Source organism: Antedon mediterranea, chromosome 1 (assembly GCF_964355755.1).
Source record: "Antedon mediterranea chromosome 1, ecAntMedi1.1, whole genome shotgun sequence".
NCBI lineage: Eukaryota > Metazoa > Echinodermata > Crinoidea > Comatulida > Antedonidae > Antedon > Antedon mediterranea.
This window is the reverse complement of record NC_092670.1, coordinates 23201814-23221576: the sequence shown is the minus strand read 5'-3', so window position 1 is coordinate 23221576 and position 19763 is coordinate 23201814. Positions and strand designations below refer to the sequence as shown.

General features: G+C 34.5%; 1 protein-coding gene across 2 annotated transcripts in view; it reads left to right on the top strand.

Moving 5' to 3' along the window:
- LOC140063372 (evolutionarily conserved signaling intermediate in Toll pathway, mitochondrial-like) overlaps positions 1 to 13225 on the top strand; it is a 60418-nt gene extending 47193 nt beyond the window's left edge. Inside the window, exons 1-6 of one of the 2 annotated variants that reach the window (XM_072109822.1) lie at positions 6276 to 6384; positions 6709 to 6845; positions 9311 to 9725; positions 9984 to 10204; positions 10704 to 10968; positions 12684 to 13225. In XM_072109822.1, the coding sequence (XP_071965923.1) occupies positions 6747 to 6845; positions 9311 to 9725; positions 9984 to 10204; positions 10704 to 10968; positions 12684 to 12907 (1224 nt within the window). In that variant the 5' untranslated portion in view covers positions 6276 to 6384; positions 6709 to 6746 and the 3' untranslated portion in view covers positions 12908 to 13225. Of the gene's footprint in view, positions 1 to 6275; positions 6385 to 6706; positions 6846 to 9310; positions 9726 to 9983; positions 10205 to 10703; positions 10969 to 12683 lie in introns of those variants that run through there. The other variant, XM_072109823.1, reaches the window with a different exon arrangement.
- The last annotated feature ends 6538 nt before the right edge of the window (positions 13226 to 19763 follow it).

Here is a 19763-nt window from a genome sequence, read left to right as displayed (position 1 = left end):
TAAAAATTGTTCCTCTTTGTACCTATCCGCTTTCCCATCCCTCAACCCTAATGTTACATAGCGAGGAGGCTTCGCATTTTCCTATCTCCTCCTACGATAATTGTTTTTAATAGCTGAAAACCGGTTGAACAGCTAGAGTACACCATCATAATGTTGAAGACAGGCCGATTTTCTTTAAAAAATACTATTTTGATAGATTGCTAGAGTACACCATCATAATGTTGAAGACAGGCCGATTTTCTTTAAAAAATACTATTTTGATAGATTTAATATACGATTATACAAATGTATTGATTTGCGATGAATGGAACATCCAGTTTGGTTTAACACAAGTACTGTAGGTAAATTTATGAGCCCTTGGGTTAACACATACGGTAGGTAAATATATGGGCCCTTTGAAAATAAACTTGCAATAGGTTCGCAAAATGTAAAAAACCAATTTCTATTATTTGAATCGGTAAACAGTTTCCATTTATTATACATTGATAATGAAACATAAAATATTCCTATTTATGTCCCTCGAGGTTCATTACAATTTATATTTAGTAGTCCCACGGACTTCATCTTAGCCACTCCCCCGAATGCTAAGGCCAAATTTATGATACCCTACTTTCTATGTAAGTTTAGTTACAGTTAGTTCTTGACGATAATACAACGAATTTAGGTTACACCCTTCGGCCGCGAAAACGTTTCTGTACAAATATGATACCGATTGGCTTTATTTCATTCAACAGCGACCATAATCTCGCCAATTACAGGATAGATAAACTATTTTATTATTGATGTGCTTATAAATTAAGACTCATGTAAACAGCTTGATTACATCATTTTACAGACAAACGAAACTTTTTTAAACCTACTGTTTCAATAACTGAGTATAATACTGTATACGTTTTCATAAGTAAGTGCATATACATTTTCGTGTTTTCATTGACGAGATTGTAATAGTAACTTCAGTAACTATTACAGTACTTATTTATTATACGACACAAGACAATTGTATCTGACAGGTACGTACATTATTCTAAAAAATAAGTCTAGATAGATCCCTTAGGCGTCATAAATCACAGGCCAACAAATCAGTACTCATGACAGAAATTCGACCCAGTTTGGTTCACACAAATGTTTACAGGAAGTTCAACACCACAACCGATGATTTGCCCTAAATATTTAGGTAGACTACAGTTTAATTTTTCACTGAATAGGAGCTTGAATTTCCGATTTCCATTTCGCAGAATGTCTAGGTCTATTTATTTAGTTTGGTTCTTATAATATATAAATACAATCAACTTTATTACTGCGGTTCCATCACCACCACCACGTGCCGCCGCCCAATTCCCGTACATACATTTCCATTTCTCCCTAATTTCTTTAATCCACATAAATTAATTGTCCTTTATGGAATCCAGTATTGGTTTTGTTGTCTCTATTTCTGAATACCCCAATTAGGGGGACACTTCCGTTTTTGTTTAGTGTCCCAAAAAAGTCCCCGTCCGTGGATTCTACTGTATTCGAGAACCATCTGTGAGCACCCCTAGATGGTACGCGAGCGAAGCGAGCGTGCCATCTAGTTTAAAATTAATTCATGCAATATAATTATGCTACATTGTATGGTAAAATAAATATAATAAAACACATTTAAATCAAACCTACGGCAGTCATATCAACTACATTAGATTTAAAGACCACCCATGGATTTTGACAAAACGGTTTTTTAATTCATTATATATTTTTATTTTATGGTTTATAATTGTTTTTTTGTACAATTTCCACTGCCAAGAATGAGCTCTTTAAAAGAGCATTTACTACCATCAATATTTTTAAAAATGTTATCTATATTTCTCCATAAATTCTTGTTACCTGGACATTCAAAGAACATGTGTTTTTCATCGTCAAAGGCATCACAATTATTGCATTTACTAGTACTCTTAATATTCCACATATATAATCGACTATTGGTAGGAATAGTTCGATTCAACAATTTATAATTAAATTGTGCATATTTTTTGTTTTTTTTCATTTAATACTTTTTGTTTCCAAACTTCTGGCCATTTTATTGTAATTGTAAAGACATTCTCCCATTTACGTATACATTGAGGAGGAATAAAAATGCTGTCGACGAAGTATAAATATGCATCTTTTGTGGTCGTTCCTAAAATTGTATCGATTACGTCACATTTTGTAACCATATTATTTACCTGTTTATTGTTTTTCTTACATTTATCCACATTTTTGGAATTGCCTCAACAAGTGTAGTGTATTCACTAATCCAATTTCTTTTTATACCCAAATTATTCTTTATTTCACTTGGGTTTAATAAACGATTAAAGGAAACAACGTGTTTCACTTTTGTAAACCCTGAAGAAACCCAATTTTTATAAAATAAAGCCTTGTTATTTATTTTAATATTCTTATTTCCCTATAAATATTGTTCAACAATCTGTTCATAATTACTGATAGTTTCAACGTCAACCTTGTTAAAATCGACGCAGCTCTCAATAACTTTTAAATAAAATAATGGTATACCTTGAAAGATCTTCTGATTAGTGAGATTTATGCATGACATACTGAATAAAATATTCTCATTACCTATTCTATTGATGTAATGCAAAAGCAACAATTTCCACCTTACATGTTTTCTCGATAGGAGATTTCTCGCCCATTTAATTTTAAGTGCTTTTACTTGTAGTGAGAAATCAGGCATTTCAATGCCTCCTTCTAATGGTTTACCAATTAATGTTTTTCTTTTTATTATTTCTTTTGTTCCATTCCACAAGAATTCATATGACAATTGTTTTTAAATTTGGTTTCCTTTTTTTTTATGATGCAATATAGTTTTTATTTTGTTTTCTAAAATCAAAGTAGGCCTATCTGAACATTTTCTTCCTCGTAATAGTCGTTTCCTTATTATTTGCGCGGTTTAAGGTAAATAAGATAGCAAGTAAGAGACAAAACAATACTTCCTTATTTAGAGAGGAGCGTATAGTGTATTAAAGCATTTCCGATAGTGCATACCTCTGCCTACTGTCAAATTCTCCTACATAAGATTAAATATGATTTAGTTTAGCATTCCACCCCGTATCGATGCAATTTTCCTTGACTGGTCAAAGGCTTTTGACAGAGTTAGCCACCCTATCCTTTTGGATAAATTGCACAAGTATGGCTTTTGTGGGAACTTACTGAATTGGTTGCATTCTTTCCTGTCGAATCGTGAACAAGCTGTTTCTTACAAAGGCACTCTTTCCTCTTTGGTCCACGTTACATCTGGAGTGCCTCAGGGCTCGGTGCTTGGCCCTATTCTTTTTAATATGTATATTGCTGATCTTTCTACCTTGATCTCATCCCACATGCCACAATATGCTGACGACACTGTTCTTTATTGAGTAATAAAATCCCCAGTTGATTGTGACTTTTTACAGGCTGACCTCAACTCTATCATTAAATGGGGTGAAACAAATCGTATGTCCCTCAATCCTGGTAAATGTAAAGTCATGAAAATAACCCGCTCGAAAAACCACAACTCTTTCCAATACTTTATCCTTAATAATCAAATCGAAACTGTGTCCCACTATAAATACCTTGGAGTTACTTTAACTTCAGATTTAAAATGGAATCAGCATATATCCCAATCTGTTATTAAATGTAACAGACTTGTGGGTTTTATTAAACGTTGTGTTAAGACCAGTGACCACATTGTTCTTTTAAAACTTTCACAATAGTAAGGCCAATCATTGAATATGCAGCTCCCGCGTGGTTACCACATCAACAATGTACCATCAACCAAATCGAATCTATTCAAAGACGTTTCACTAGATCATGTTTTCCAGGCTATTTCCAAACTATATATTCCCTCCGTCCATCTTACGAAGCCCGACTTACCCTCCTCAAACTACCCCGGTTATACCATAGACTTCAATTTCTTCAAGTTAAATTTGTAATTAAATGTCTCTACGTAGATTTTTTGGTTGATGGTGCATTGTTGCCCACACCAGGTTCTCGTAGAAATTATAAATTAGTTTTTAGGCATATGGGTTCTCGTACCAATGCATTTTACCACTCTACTTTTATTTCTTTTCCGAGGTTGTGGGATTCACTCCCGATTCAAGTGACTGATTTGTGTCTTTTTGGTTCCTCTAAGTTTTTCCCTGCCTTATTTAATGTCTTTTGCTGGTAACTTGTTTTTTTTTGTCTGCAACAGAAGGAGAGTACTCACATAGTGACTTAGTCACTTTTCTACAATCGGCCAGACTGGTGTCAGTTCTCTTGTGTTTGTATTCTTGATTGTATTATATGTTTTATATGTCTTCTGGAAAATAAATGAATTGAATTGTGCGCTACCTTACTCATTTTGGTTGCACTCGCGCACAGTGATAATACATAGGATTTAGTTTAGCACTGTGCGCTACTACCATACCCATTTTGGTTGCACTCGCGCACAGTGATAATAAATAGGATTTATGTTGATTTCGATCAATATACTTTGATCGTCCTCAGGAGTGAGAATGCAGAAAGTCCAGGAAACTTGGAATATAAGTGGAAAAGGTGGGACTGGTGTGAAAGCCAGAAACAATGGCAAGTTCACACAGTGGGAGGGATTGAAACTAGCTATAGCAGAGCATTGTTTCTCAAGAACAATAGTGAATGGAAACTTGCTATAGAAGAACATTGTTTCTGATAGGTGTGAAAAGCAGGGTGACACAAGCTAAAAACAATAGCATTGTCTCAAAGTTGGGTGTGGACTGGCCAAACAAGACCATGTGTCCAGACTGGGTTGTGAAATGTAAACTGGCCAGAAACTATGGCATTGTTTACTGTCGATGAAGATTCTTGTTGAATAAAGATAGCCAAATCTTACTAATAACAAATCCAATATCTTGATGAACAGTGTTGTGTTTGTAGATTTCAATAGCTTCCCTGGCTCGTCTGGAATGCCAAGAAGGAACGGTAGCAATTTTCAGCATCTTTCCAATTAACTCGGTGTTGTTGTTTGTGAGAATGCATAACTATTGATGATTTGTCTTGCTCTCCTCTTCTGGCATGGCCTTGATGTTCTTTGAGCCTGGTTTGAAGGTCACGTCCAGTTTCCCCAATGTATACCTTTCCACATTCACATGGGATGCAGTATACACCAGGTTGACTGTGTTTAGCTGGTTTTTCCTTGTGTGTTTGAAGACACTGTGACAACTTGTTGACTGCACTATGAAATACTTTTATGTCGGCGTCTCCTGGACTTTCTGCATTCTCACTCCTGAGGACGATCAAAGTATATTGATCGAAACGTCGAGAAACTCAACAGTTCTTTTCAGAACTAATACACGTGGTGTACCGCAAACTTTATATCAACATTTGATTTCGCCATGCAAACCTTCAAACAATAAATAGGATTTAGTTTAGCATTGTGCGCTACCATACCAATGTTGGTTGTACTTTGAGCACAGTGATAAAAAATAGGATTTGGTTTAGCACTATGCGCTACTATATCCATTTTGGTGGTACTTGAGCACAGTGATAATAAATAAGATCTAGTTTAGCACTGTGCGGTACCATACCCATTTTGGTGGTACTTGAGCACAGTGATAATAAATAAGATCTAGTTTAGCACTATGCGCTAACATACCCATTTTGGTTGTACTTGAACACAATGATAATAAGTAGGATTTTTTTGATTGATTGAGTATTCTTTATTTTTCACACAAAATAAAAGAAAATAAATTACAATAAAAGTGTGAAAAACAGGATAACCACAAGCAAGCAAAGCTTTTAATCTGTGGCACCCTTAACTTAAAATATAAATTTACTAATAGCCTACATTTACAAAAATGTTTTCGTGTAGTTTAGCACTGTGCGTAACTATATACCCATTTTAGTTGTAATTGAGAACAGTGGTAGGCCTAATACATCGCTTCTATGCCCATTTTGGTTGTACTTGAGCACAGTGACAGCTCTGTAACAATAAAAATTTTCTTTAAAAATGTGACAACAGGTTGTGTGGAATTGGGACCTCGGGTCCGGATTGCTTCAAAATTTGGAGACATATCTGTCTGTGTATATTTATTTTGGTAAATAATAACGTTTTGAGTAATCCTGCTAATAAACAAACAGAATGTAAGCGATCGACTACATACCTTCTTGGTAGAGGTAAAATATACATTTTGAACAACATGGGAATATAATTTTAGGCCTTATTTTGTGTCAGTTGTGGGCCGGTTTTTTACATACTTTTTTAGGCATGCAACCGTTGGTGGCGCTATTTAAAGCCACATTTTTTAGATTTGGAGCTGAGACAACAAGAAGACACGCGATGAGCTTGAGTAGTCTAGCCTAGCTGCTAGCTAGCTGGGGCCTCTCCTAGACCTAGGACTGACCGATTATTGTTTAATTGAGGTAATTAATATTATAAGGCAAAACGGTCTAAATAATCTACATAGGCCTAGGCCCTAGAGGTAGGCTAGGCCTGCTACTACTAGGCCTATAGCAGGATAGGCCTTCCAGGCAGGAGGGCCGGGCAGGATACCTACACAGACCCTTCCTAGCCTAGGCCTAGTTGTAGTATTAAAGATAAATAGTAGGCCTAGCTAGCATTAGGCCTAGTTGTATGTTCACCCATTTTAAAAACTAATATTAATAATACTGTAATAACTAATACTAGGCCTAGTAGTAATTAGTCTAAAAAGGGAGTAAATAAAAAAATATTTCTTTACATTTCAGATTTAAAACTTTGATATAGAATAGAACACTCGTCTAGCATGGCAGCAACTGTACAAAGAGTTTTATTACGACCCCAGCAGACAAATAGGCTGTTCTCACAGTTTCTATGTCCAAGAAACAAATGTATTGTAATGCCGGTAAGTTATGATGGGGTGTATGAGGAGGCCTAGACCAACGGAAAAAAACGGTTCAGTTATCTATATATAAATTTACGTAAGGGTAAAAAATATGTTACTTCTATAAAGGTACAGTAATTATAGAGGGCACTTCTGTTTGCTAAAAGGTATGGTGAAATTGCATTCCTAAAAGTAAAACTTGTACCTAAATATAAAACTCGTTCCTAAATATTAAAACTCATTCCTGAATCTTAAAAACCTAACCCTCTAAATAATTTCTCTTAAATTGAAAATTTTAAAAAAAATGTCAAGTAGAGAATCGAACCTCTAACCCCTTAAGCCATAGCCTTATCACAAGCCCACTAAGCCACACAGCTGTCTTGCTGAAAAACTATTGCCGTAACCTATTTGATTAACAGTACCTTTAGTTTTTAGAAGTATGGACACGGTAATGTATTGAGTTTAATATTAATATTAATAAAGAAGATATTCATAAGCTGTTGTCTAACTTAATTATGGATAAGTCAGCTGGCCCTGATGGCTTTCACCCACGGGTTTTGATTGAATTAAAGGATCAAATTGATTACCCTCTCAGTCTAATATTCACTAGATTATTCAATGATCAGAAGGTTCCTTATCGTAGAAGGAGGCAACTGTAATACCTATCTTTAAAAAAGGCAAAAAGGAGGACCCGGCTAACTCCAGGCCGGTTAGTTTAACGTCGGTTATGGGGAAAATGATGGAAAGGATTATTAGACATAAACTTGTGAAGTATCTTGAGAGTAATGGTCTTTTGTGCAATAAACAATTTGGATTCAGACAAGAGATCATGTGCATTACAACTACTTGATGTCCTTGAGAATTGGACTACTAACTTGGATAGCTTTGATTGTGTCTATTTATTAGACTATAAAAATGCTACACCAAAGGCTTCTAGTCAAATGAAAAGGTTTTGGTATTACGGGAAATCTACTAGGTTGGTTCTCAAATTATTTGTCGAATAGAACACAACGAGTTAGTGTTAATGGTCAATTATCATCACAGGCTCCAGTTTTAAGTGGAATTCCACAGGGTAGTGTTATGGGCCCAATTTTATTCTCAATCTTTATTAACGATGTACCTGATGATACTTCCCATTGGTCTAATGTTTGGCAATTGCCATTTAATGACACTAAGTGTAAGGTATTTCATTATGGTCGTAATAATCCCAATTTCTTGTAATCAATGGCTGGTAATTTATTACATGAGGTAAAGCAGGAGAAAGATCTAGGTGTTACCTTTGATCCTGGTTTAATCTTTAATTTGCATGTAGCGGATATTTGTAAAAGGGCTAATAAGAAACTAGGAATGTTTATTGATCATTTAAATTCCTGAATAAAGATAGATTTTTGAAGCTGTAGAAGGCTATTGTCAGGCCAACGCTTGAATATTGTAATACTGTATATAATCCTATTAGAAAGCGAGATCAGGATTTAGTAGAGAAGGTTCAGCAAATAGCAACAAGATTGATTCCTGAGTACCGTAACATTCCTTATGAACAACGTTTGAGAATTCTTGGTCATCCAACCATGAGATATTGAAGGCAGAGAGCGGATATTAACCAATTTTTTTAGGATTGTAAAAGGTTTCGATTGTATTTGCGATCAATACATTTTTTGAATTTGATCCAGACTCTCGTACCCGGGGACACTCATATAAACTCAAGTTTAAAAGCTCTCGTCTTAATATAAGGAGGGACACGTTCTACAGGAGAGTTATTATATTATTATGGAATGCTCTGCCTATGGATGTAGTTTCATGTGCTACAGTAAACTCGTTCAAAGCAAAACTTAACGTCACATGGTCCAACAACCTTCTGAAGTTTTCACCTTATATTGAATATGATTTTATCGTTAAGAGGGCATTTTAAGCACTGAGTGCTTCGCCTTGATTCCGTAGACGAAAGGGTACGGGAAACAAGTAAATCTTTAGCCATAACGTAGATAATAATTCTTGACAATTAAAATGAAAACAAGAATTTGCCCCAAATAGGGTGTTTTCCTATCGTGGTGTACACTGTCTAATGGATGTCTATCTTGAATGCTTGGAATTTACCTCTTTCTACGATAATTGTTTTTAATAGCTGGAAACCTGTTCAACAGCTTGAGTACAGCATCATAATGTTGAAGACAGTCCGATTTTCTTTAAAAAAATACTATTTTGATAAATTTATTACTGTATATTTTTTTACAAATTTGCGATGAATGGAACATTTCAAACTCTCAGTCTCCCAGTCTCCCAGTATAATTATTTGGTTTAACACAAGTAGGTAAATTTATGAGCTCTTGGAGATAAACTTTAGGTTTAGATATAGTATTGCAATACTTTGACAATACTGTAAATACATATTAACCATTTTTGGTCGCCATTTTGAATCGCACAAACACGGTATGCGAAAACAATTTTTGGGCAATATAAACAATATATATAAATTTGTTTCATTGCAGGTTGTATCAGTAACGCTCCCTATGAGGTGTATATGTACCAGCTCAATCAATTTTAAGAACCGGAAGTATGAATACCATGAAGAAAACATTGTAAAAGCTGTATCGCTTTCTAAAAAGATTTTCTCAGATGTATCCTTAGAAAAAGAATCCTTAGATAAAGAGGCGTTTGAAGAAGCAGTAACGCTATTCAAAGAAAGAGACATTCGAATGCGAGGTCACATCCAGTTTATAGATACTGCCCTCAAGATCATGAAAACGTATAAAGTCGAGAAGGATATTGCTGCGTACAACGTACTGTTTGATGTCTTTCCTAAAGGGAAATTTATAGCGACCAATCCAGTCCAGGCAATTTATGCACATTTTCCTGAACAGAATTTGTGTGCAATTCGGATACTGCAACAAATGGAAGATAATGGTATATAAATTAATTTTTTAATTCCTAATGTTAAAGATGTATTGTTCCCCAAAAACATGAAAAATGAAGATTAATGTTTTTACTTATAAAATGACAAAATAAATGGTTAAATTAAACTTTTTTGCTTTAAATTTTTTTTTCAATCCAATTTTTGGTCAAAGTGGATAACTTGCATTTAATATCTCGGTATAAATTAATTCAAATTGTCTATTAACATAATATTTTATATAATTCTTTACATCGTTTTCTTGAATACAGGTGTGATGCCAAACCAAATGACAAAAGAAATATTAATCGCTACATTTGGAAGGACAGGGGGCGCTATTAAGAAATACAGAAGACTTATGTACTGGTTCCCACGATTCAAAAACATCAACCCGTTCCCACTTCCTAGGGATATTCCTAGTGATCCGGTAGAAGTAGCTCGATTGGGTCTTAAGAGAATATCAGATTATGAAGCAGAGTTCAAAGTTCAATATGTAAGTATAATATTTAGGAGCTTTCGATTTTTTATAACCAATAACTTATGAACAAGTGTCTCTAATTTATGTTATTAAACTTATTTATGAATATTCAAAGATATAATAATACTAATAAGATAAGATAATATAATAATAATAAGATGTATTGTCCCATGAAAAACAATTTGGTACTTTTTTTTATGTTGAATAGGCAATTTTAATGTCACATAATAGTTATTCACTTTGACTAAAAATTGGCTCTAAAAAATGTAGCTAAAAAGATGTACAATAATTTAAAGCAAACAATTATTTAATTGACTGGAAGTCAATGGGTTTTTTGCTGAATTTAACAGGGATTTATTTGTCTTTTTATAAAGTCACAGACTTGTTTAATTTTTTTTTTCTACGAAAAGGATTAACTTTATTAAACTTTTTTTATTAACCTTCATTTTTTATGTTTTTGGAGGACAATGCATCTTTAAATATATAATTTATGTGATATTGTTTATTTTAAAAGTTGGATAGAAAAGACGATAGTGACTTTGTATTAGCTGAGGATTCACCAGAATTCATCGCAACAGTTCAAAGTGGTGAACAGCAAGACATGTTGCATGATTACCCCAGATATCGACCTGTCTACGTTGAAGGTCCCTTTAATCTGTGGTTACGTGATAAGAAGATGTCATACTTCATTTTACGAGGTCACCCTCTAAGTCTTGATGATGTACGAATCCCACAAGAAGTCAAGAATCCATACCCACTTGAGGTTGAGAAACCTAAAGGTATGTTTATATAATAGGTGGTACGGTGTCCAATGATTTATGAGGCAGAACTTTTTTTTAAAGACCCATTCCCTACAACTTGTGATGTTTTGTAAAAATAATGCATATATATTACTTTAAAAACATTGAACCAGGCCATTCCTTGTCCTAAGTGTATCTTTTATGGTCAATTGTGATAAAAAGAAATAAGCAATGCACTACCTAAGTAGCTCGTGGTGAATGTCCTCTCATGGACGGTCTTTAGGCCTAGCCTAGGTAGGCTTAGTTTTGTAGGTCTAGCCAGGGAGATGTAAAATAATTTATAATAAGGCCAAATAAAAAAATATACTTGTTAAGCGTCACACCCTCATAAATTTTCAGGGGCGGGGGGACGGTTTTTTGTTTGTTTTTTTTTTACTTTTTATAGAGGTATATTTTTGCGCGGTGGACATTTTTCCCCACTTTTTTTAGGACGAAACGTCAAACTTTTAAAATGCGAAACAGAACAAAATTGACTATGTATGAAATATTATTGCTTATGACAAAATTGAGTTTTGTATTGTTTATATCCAGACGTAATTAAAACATTAAATTTAATTGCCACCAAGCGAAATTGTAGGCCCTAGGCTAACTAATCCGTCCAAGCTGCTACCCCCACCTCACTCATCGGCCATCCGCCGTCTCTCGCTCGACTCATCTATCCAGGAAATTCCCTATCGCCCAACAGGACCTCGTGGTGTGCCGATCTCGAGCGCGAGATCATCGTAAACAAAATTGGTAGAGTCCATTATGTATGGGGTGTTTCCTATTTACGAACCTATAAAAAAAACGCGCTTCGACCACTGTGTAGGCAAAATATTTATTTCGTTAAATCCCTAAATTGATAATCGCGTATTCTGTAATCACGTGACTGATGATGTAATCCTCAGCGACGTACTAAATGGACATGATTTTATGTGTTGGGGAAAAAGCTTGCTGTTTACCACATTACATGATTCACGGTGCTATTCGCGTTTCCTTGACGTAAATCGGCGGCGTGTAAATGAAACAATTGTTTTCACCAAATTGACGTTGTCGACATAGAGCGATCGGCGGCTAGCGTTGTCTAAGCTAAAAAGTACGTATTTTTCAAAAATTACACTAGCCTAACAAACATTTGCTAGTTTTGAAATTTTCAAATAGCAATTATGAAGAATCTACTAGCAAAATGCTAGTTTGCTAGCGTGAATTTCGAGCCCTACTCTGGAGCTGGGCCGGGCCGCTGAACTTTCCGTTGTATATCGGTAAAAAAAAAAATAAAAATAAAAAGAGAGGCGGCTGGATAATCAGGAGCGGGCGGTGACGCTTAACAAGTATGTTTTTTTAATTGGCCTAATATAATTTATTTTACATCTCCCTGGTCTAGTAGCATTAACATACGAACATTGTAAACTGATGTTTTCTAGTTGCTGCATTCATTAACTTTCTGTTTTAGCCAGAATTTTAGGAAAACCCATTTTTTTTGCTGAAAAGTTACAATCTTTCATTTGTTTTGGCCTCAAGATCGATCAAAATTATTAGAATCGACTTATTTTTTATATTTTTAACCATTTAAATATCCAAAAAGCTATTGCAATAGGACCATATAGTATTTATGTTTACATTAAATGTAGTTTGTGACCTTAAATAAGATCTAAAAAATGTAGGGAATGGGAAATTCATATTTTTATGAGTAAAATGATATTATTTTTTATCAGATGCTCCACCTGAATCGCCACAAGAAGGCCCGCTCTTTGCAATGTGCTCAACCAATAGTGAAGATGATGCTCAGGACACCATGCTAACCTGGGTTAAGAACCTTCAAGAAGACAATCCAAATCTTGGCAAGATCCCCATCTACTTCAACATCTTCAAGTCATCATCTCCAGCAGAATCTCTGGTGGCACTTTCACCAGGAATGACTAAACTACCAGAAAGTTGATGTTGGCCAAATTAGTGATGATATAATTATTATAAATCTAGCATCCATCTTCCTTTACTTCAACATCTTCAAGTCATCATCTCCAGCAGAATCTCTAGTGGCACTTTCACCAGGAACGACTAAACTACCAGAAAGTTGATGTTGGCAATTAGTGATGATGACTACTTTAACATCTTCAAGTCATCCTCTTCATCAAAATAAGGTACTTAGTGATGTGCCACCATGGAACACAAATCTTGACAAATGGCAGTATCAATAATAACAATAACAGAATGGAAACAATAATAGAATTTTAGAAATAAAGAATTAAATATTACAGTTGTGGTTTTATTTATTATTAATGGTAACCTAGACTTGTCCCAGGTCTGTAGTTATTGTCTTTGTAGTAATTGTCTTTTAGCCATTTTGTTAGCCCACCAAGAAGGCGTGCGTTTTGAAAAATATACGTATGAAACGCCATATGTGCCAAAATATTTATCTTTACTAATTACTATCTGTAACTTGAGTAATGGCAGCACTACGTAAAAAGAAACAATATATAAAAACATGTGGCAAGTCTTAAGTGATGTATTCGACTCGCGTAGCAGCAGACATTTATTTTGCACGATAATTAAAGTAGATTATTGCATATGTCACTGTTCAGACAATGGGTGGTCTTTTGATCATTATTGCTCTCGTTAAAAATTAATCAAGGCAATCTGACAGGATGCTGAGCTCCGGAGAACAAAGTGTTTATCTATGGCTGCGACAAAATCAGTTCCATGCTCCTAAAGGCACATCGCGCCGCGGAGAATATGTACAAAGTACAGTACTGTTGGTACATGTTGCAGCCAGACATAATATCAAAGACTGTTACGAGTTGTTATCTTGGCAAGGCAAACTGTCCCGTTGTTAAATTGCTTTGTTCTAATACTGTACAGTATGTTTGATCATTCAACTTACTAACAATGGCGGCCTGGAGAGAGCACATTTATTCTCATAATGGAATTACTGTACTATAATTGTTTACGGTAGATAGCTTTCTATTCCCCATTGATACACTCCAATAAATTTTAGTCGTGGTAATGTTTTAATATAATGTAGCCCTGCGTGTGATTTTGCATTTGTTTTATTCACCTCCACACGGTATCACTTTCGAGAGGCAATAAAACGCAAATGCTACACGATTTCATAATTAGGTGATCATTTAGAATAAAATGATCACCTATTGTTATTGTACAAAATCTTTATTGTTATTATTAGGTGATCATTTAGAATAAAATGATCACCTATTGTTATTGTATAAAATCTTTATTATTATTCTTCTTTCTGTACACTTTTTGTTCGTCAAATATCTCAAAAAGTTGAATAGCAATGATCACAAAAAATTCACAATGTCTTTCAAATACGTTAACTTAGCCATAATAAGCTTTTCAGCGTGATCACTCATCCGTGACGTCACGTATACGCCATTTTGTGAAATCACATTATCAATCATATATCCATAATTCATTATCACATATTTATGAAATTCACTACACGTAAACTTCAGGTCAAGGGTAAAAATATTAGCAAGTAAAAACGCGCGCGCACGTAGGGTCATGCGTGTGGAATCGCGCAGTAAAAATTTAAAAAGCTCAAAATTACGTTTTAATCAATTTAGAGCATGAATTAGGCCATTTGCGTGTTTCAAAAAATTACTGCGCAAAAAAAATATTTTGCGCGCGCGATACTTACAAAGCGTAAAAATTGCAATTTTTTTATACAAATCGCGTTCTACTCACCATCCTTAGTACATTCACCAAATTTGAGTAAGTTCCGACTTAAAATAACGCTATACGAGCAGGTTAAAAATAACAAAATGCGCAAAATAATTGCATCAAAGTGCTGAAAATGGTGAAAAATAAGGCCTTTTTAAAATGAATATAACTCTTCAGAATGGCAGGTGACCCCCAATTTTTTTAACTTGTTCGGGAAGCCATTGGGTTGTAGATACATATTCATGTACACATTAGACGTACAAAATGGTATGACGTCATCAAATGGCCACTTCAATTTAAAAATTAGTAATTTTTATCTTTTTGTGTGGGTTATCACATTCAATAGAGCGCATCTCCGTTATTTGAGCCCGATTTTCGCCGAAATTTTAGTATGTGCTTACTCAATTAATTATCTTTCTCAAGAGTTGTCAACATTTTTATTTTGATGATGTCATCATGTGTAAAAACTTTAATAACCAAGGTTGTGTAATTTCAGCTACACCATACATTTGAATATGTTATAGCTCTTCAGAATTAAAGGTGACCTTGAAGATTATAATTTATTATGAAAGCTGAATAAATGTAGATATGAATTCATATAAAAATTAAGCCTATCGGATGTTGTGATGTTATCATATGGCCAGTTGAAGTTAAAACGTTGTTTTTAAATTTCTTTAGTCAAAGTTATACAAATTTCAAAGAGCGCGCATTGCGCTTCTACGTGTAAAATTATCTTCCAATCCTTATATTTATTTGCTCAATTCATTATCTTTCGAAATTGTCATCTTCGAGTTTATTTTGATAATTCCATCATACCAAAAAATTTGAACATGATGTGGGTCCCGTAATTTCACCTATGCTACACTGTATATAGATATACAGTATATACTGTACATATTGTATATGACACATAATAGGCACAACTCAGCACTATAAGCGTATATCAGGATGGTATACATCCACGTTTTCCTATTGTATGTTAACGTACGTGCATGTTTAAAAAATATTAATGTCAGTAAAGCGATAAAAATGATCACCTATAATTCGTCAAAGTGACGAATTAAATTCTAGTTGGTTATCCGCACTTGGCGGATAACCCCTTGTTATTGTCAGGATCTTTTTTTTTTTTTTTTTATTTTTTTTGGTTATCCGCACTTGGCGGATAACCCCTTGTTATTGTCAGGATCTTTTTTTTTTTTTTTTTTATTTTTCTTTTTTTTCTATTTTCTTCTTTCTTTCCACAAATTTTGTTGCTAGTGTATCTCTAAATCTTCTTAACATAACATTTTATAACTTTATCAGAAGATTAACCTCTATTTGAAGATGTCGTAATAAGGTTTTCGGTCACGTCCGTGTTGCGCAGCGTAAGTTACGCGCGATTTTATGAATTTCAATGATTGATCATAGAATAAAAACCAAAAGTCATTTTGTATTGAAACTTGGTGAAAACTTAAGTCATATCAAGCGCAAACTTTCTATGGATTAAAAATTGCATGTTGGACAGAAAGTTACGCGCGCACGCGCGTTTAAAATTTCAAAATGCGTAAAATCAATTTCTAATCAACTTTCTACGCGTTTCAGGTCATTTTGAACATTTCAAAAATTCCCACGCATGCGCAGTTTTTTTACGCGCGCGTGCGCACTTAGCGCAAAAACATCTTTTTTTTGCTTGATTTTTGTTTTTTCAGCCTTTTCTAGTAAATTTACCAATTTTCAATCAATTTTGAATTAAAATCACGTCATACGAGCACGTAGAATTGAACAATTTGCGCGCGTTTTTGATGAAAAAGGTCAAAAATTCGTCAAAATTATGCCTTTTTTAAAACAGTCATAGATTGTAAACTACGTGGTGAACTTTTTTAAAATTACATATTCTGGAAGTTGATTAGTTTTAGATATCGAATCATGCATCGATATGGCTAACAGGACATAGTGACGTCATCGTATGGCCACTCAAATATAAAATATAGGATTTTTGTCTCTTTCGTCATAGCTCATCACATTTAATAGAGCGCATCTCCACTTATCCCAATTCCATTTCCACCCATTTTTGTATATTGTCTATGCCAATCAATTATCTTTCGCATGATATACCGTTTTTAAAATTATGATGACGTCATCATGTCCAAAAGCGTCAATAACTTGGGCCACTTATTTTCACATATTCTTCACTGTATGTAGTACGTATACAATATATAGTGTATACTGTGTATACTTAGACGTGACGTAAAATAGAGAGCGCACTAACATTTTTTCAATGGCATAATGTTTTTCTCTGCGCAATATTCTAACGTATGACGTGCACGTGGCTTTTGCTCTGCGGATAACCTAACTCGTCCGTAGTGACGAGTTCAAATCTAGTTGGTTATCCGCACTTGGCGGATAACCCCTTGTTATTGTCAGGATCTTTTTTTTCTTTTTTTTTTTTTTTTTTTTCTATATTCTTCTTTCTTTCCACGATTTTTGTTCGCAGCGTATCTCTAATTCTAGCTAACATCAGATTCTATAACTTTGTCATAAGATTGCCCTGTTGCTGTAGATGTGCAAGAAACTTTTTTTTATGAATTTCGAGTCGCGCAGCGTAAGTTACGCGCGATTTTATGAATTTCAATGATTGATCATAAATTAAAAACCAAAAGTCATTTTATATTGAAACTTGGTGAAAATTTAAGTTATATCATGCGCAAACTTTCTATGGATTAAAAATGGCATGTTTCTAATAAAGTAACGCGCGCACGCGCGTTTAAAATTTCAAAATGCGCAAAATTCATTTCTAATCAACTTTCTACGCGTTTCATGTCATTTTGAGCATTTCAAAAATTCCCACGCGTGCGCAATATTTTTACGCGCGCGTGCGCACGTAGCGCAAAAACATCTTTTTTTTGCTAGATTTTTGTTTTTTCAGCCTTCTTTAGTAATTTTACCAACTTTCAATCAATTTCGACTTAAAATCACGTCACACGAGCACGTAGAATTGGATAATTTGCGCGTGTTTTTGATGAAAAACTTCAAAAAATCGTCAAAATTAGACCTTTTTTTAAACAGTCATAAATTCTAAACTACGTGGTGAACTTTTTTAAAATTACATATTCTGGAAGTAGATGAGTTGTTTTTCTCGAATCATGCATTGATATGGCTAACCGGACATTGTGACATCATCGTATGGCCACCCGAATATAAAATATAGGATTTTTTCTCTTTCGTCATAGCTCGTCAAATTTAATAGAGCGCATCTCCACTTATCCGTATTCCATTTCACTCAATTTTTTTATATTGTCTAGATCAATCAATTATCTTTCGCATGATTCACCATTTTTAAAATTGTGATGACGTCATCATGTTCAAATGCGTCAATAACTTTGGTCACTTATTTTCACCTATTCTGCACTGTATGTAGTACGTATACAGTATATAGTGTATACCGTACACACTTAGACGTGACACAAAATAGAGGGCTCACTAACATTTTTTCAATGGCATAATCGTTTTTCTTCGCGCAATATTCTAACTTAGGTGTCATGCGCGTGGGTTTTGCGATGCGGATAACCTAACTCGTCCGTAGTGACGAGTTCAAATCTAGTTGGTTATCCGCACTTGGCGGATAACCTCTTGTTATTGTCAGGATCTTTTTTTTTTTTTTTTTTTTTTTTCTTTATTCTTCTTTCTTTCCACGAATTTTGTACGCAGCGTATCTCTAATTCTGGCCAACATAAGATTGTATAACTTTGTCATAAGATTGCCCTGTAGCTGTAGATGTGCAAGAAACTTTTTTTTATGAATTTTGAGTTGCGCAGCGTAAGTTACGCGCGGTTTTATGAATTTCAATGATTGATCATAGATTAAAAACCAAAAGTCATTTTGTATTGAAACTTGGTGAACATTTAAGTCATATTAATCGGAAACTTTCTATGGATTAAAAATGGCAGGTTGCGCAGAAAGTTACGCGCGCACGCGCATTTAAAATTTCAAAATGCAAAAAATCAATTTCTAATCAACTTTCTACGCGTTTCATGTCATTTTGAGCGTTTCAAAAATTCCCACGCGTGCGCAATTTTTTTACGCGTGCGTGCGCACGTAGCGCAAAAACATCATTTTTTGGCTTGATTTTTGTTTTTCCTGTCTTTTTTTAGTAGATTTACTAACTTCCAAACAATTTCGACTTAAAATCACGTCATACGAGCACGTAGAATTGAAAAATTTGCGCGCGTTTTTGATGAAAAAGTTCAAAAATTCGTGAAAATTATGCCTTTTTTAAAAAAGTCATAGATTATAAACTACGTGGTGAACTTTTTTTAAATTACAGATTCTGGAAGTAGATGAGTTGTAGATATCAAATCATCCATGAATATGGCTAACCGAACATTATGACGTCATCGTATGGCCACTCGAATATAAAATATAGGATTTTTTTCTCTTTCGTCATAGCTCGTCACATTTAATAAAGCGCATCTCCACTTATCCGTATTCCATTTCCCTCAATTTTTTTATATTGTCTAGGTCAATCAATTATCTTTCGCATGATTCACATTTTTTGAAATTTCTATGACGTCATCATGTGCAAAAGCGTCAGTAACTTTGGTCACATATTTTCACCTATTCTGCACTGTATGTAGTACCTATACAGTATATAGCGTATACCGTATATACTTATACGTGACGCAAAATAGAGAGCGCACTAAATTTTTTTTCAATGGCATAATCGTTTTTCTGTGCGCAATATTCTGACGTGTGGCGTGCGCGTGGCCTTTGCGCTGCGGATAACCTAACTCGTCCGAAGTGACGAGTTCAAGTCTAGTTGGTTATCCGCACTTGGCGGATAACCTCTTGTTATTGTCAGGATCTTTTTTTTTTTTTTTTTTTTTTTTCTTTATTCTTCTTTCTTTCCACGAATTTTGTACGCAGCGTATCTCTAATTCTGGCCAACATAAGATTGTATAACTTTGTCATAAGATTGCCCTGTAGCTGTAGATGTGCAAGAAACTTTTTTTTATGAATTTTGAGTTGCGCAGCGTAAGTTACGCGCGGTTTTATGAATTTCAATGATTGATCATAGATAAAATACCAAAAGTCATTTTGTATTGAAACTTGGTGAACATTTAAGTTATATCAAGCGCAAA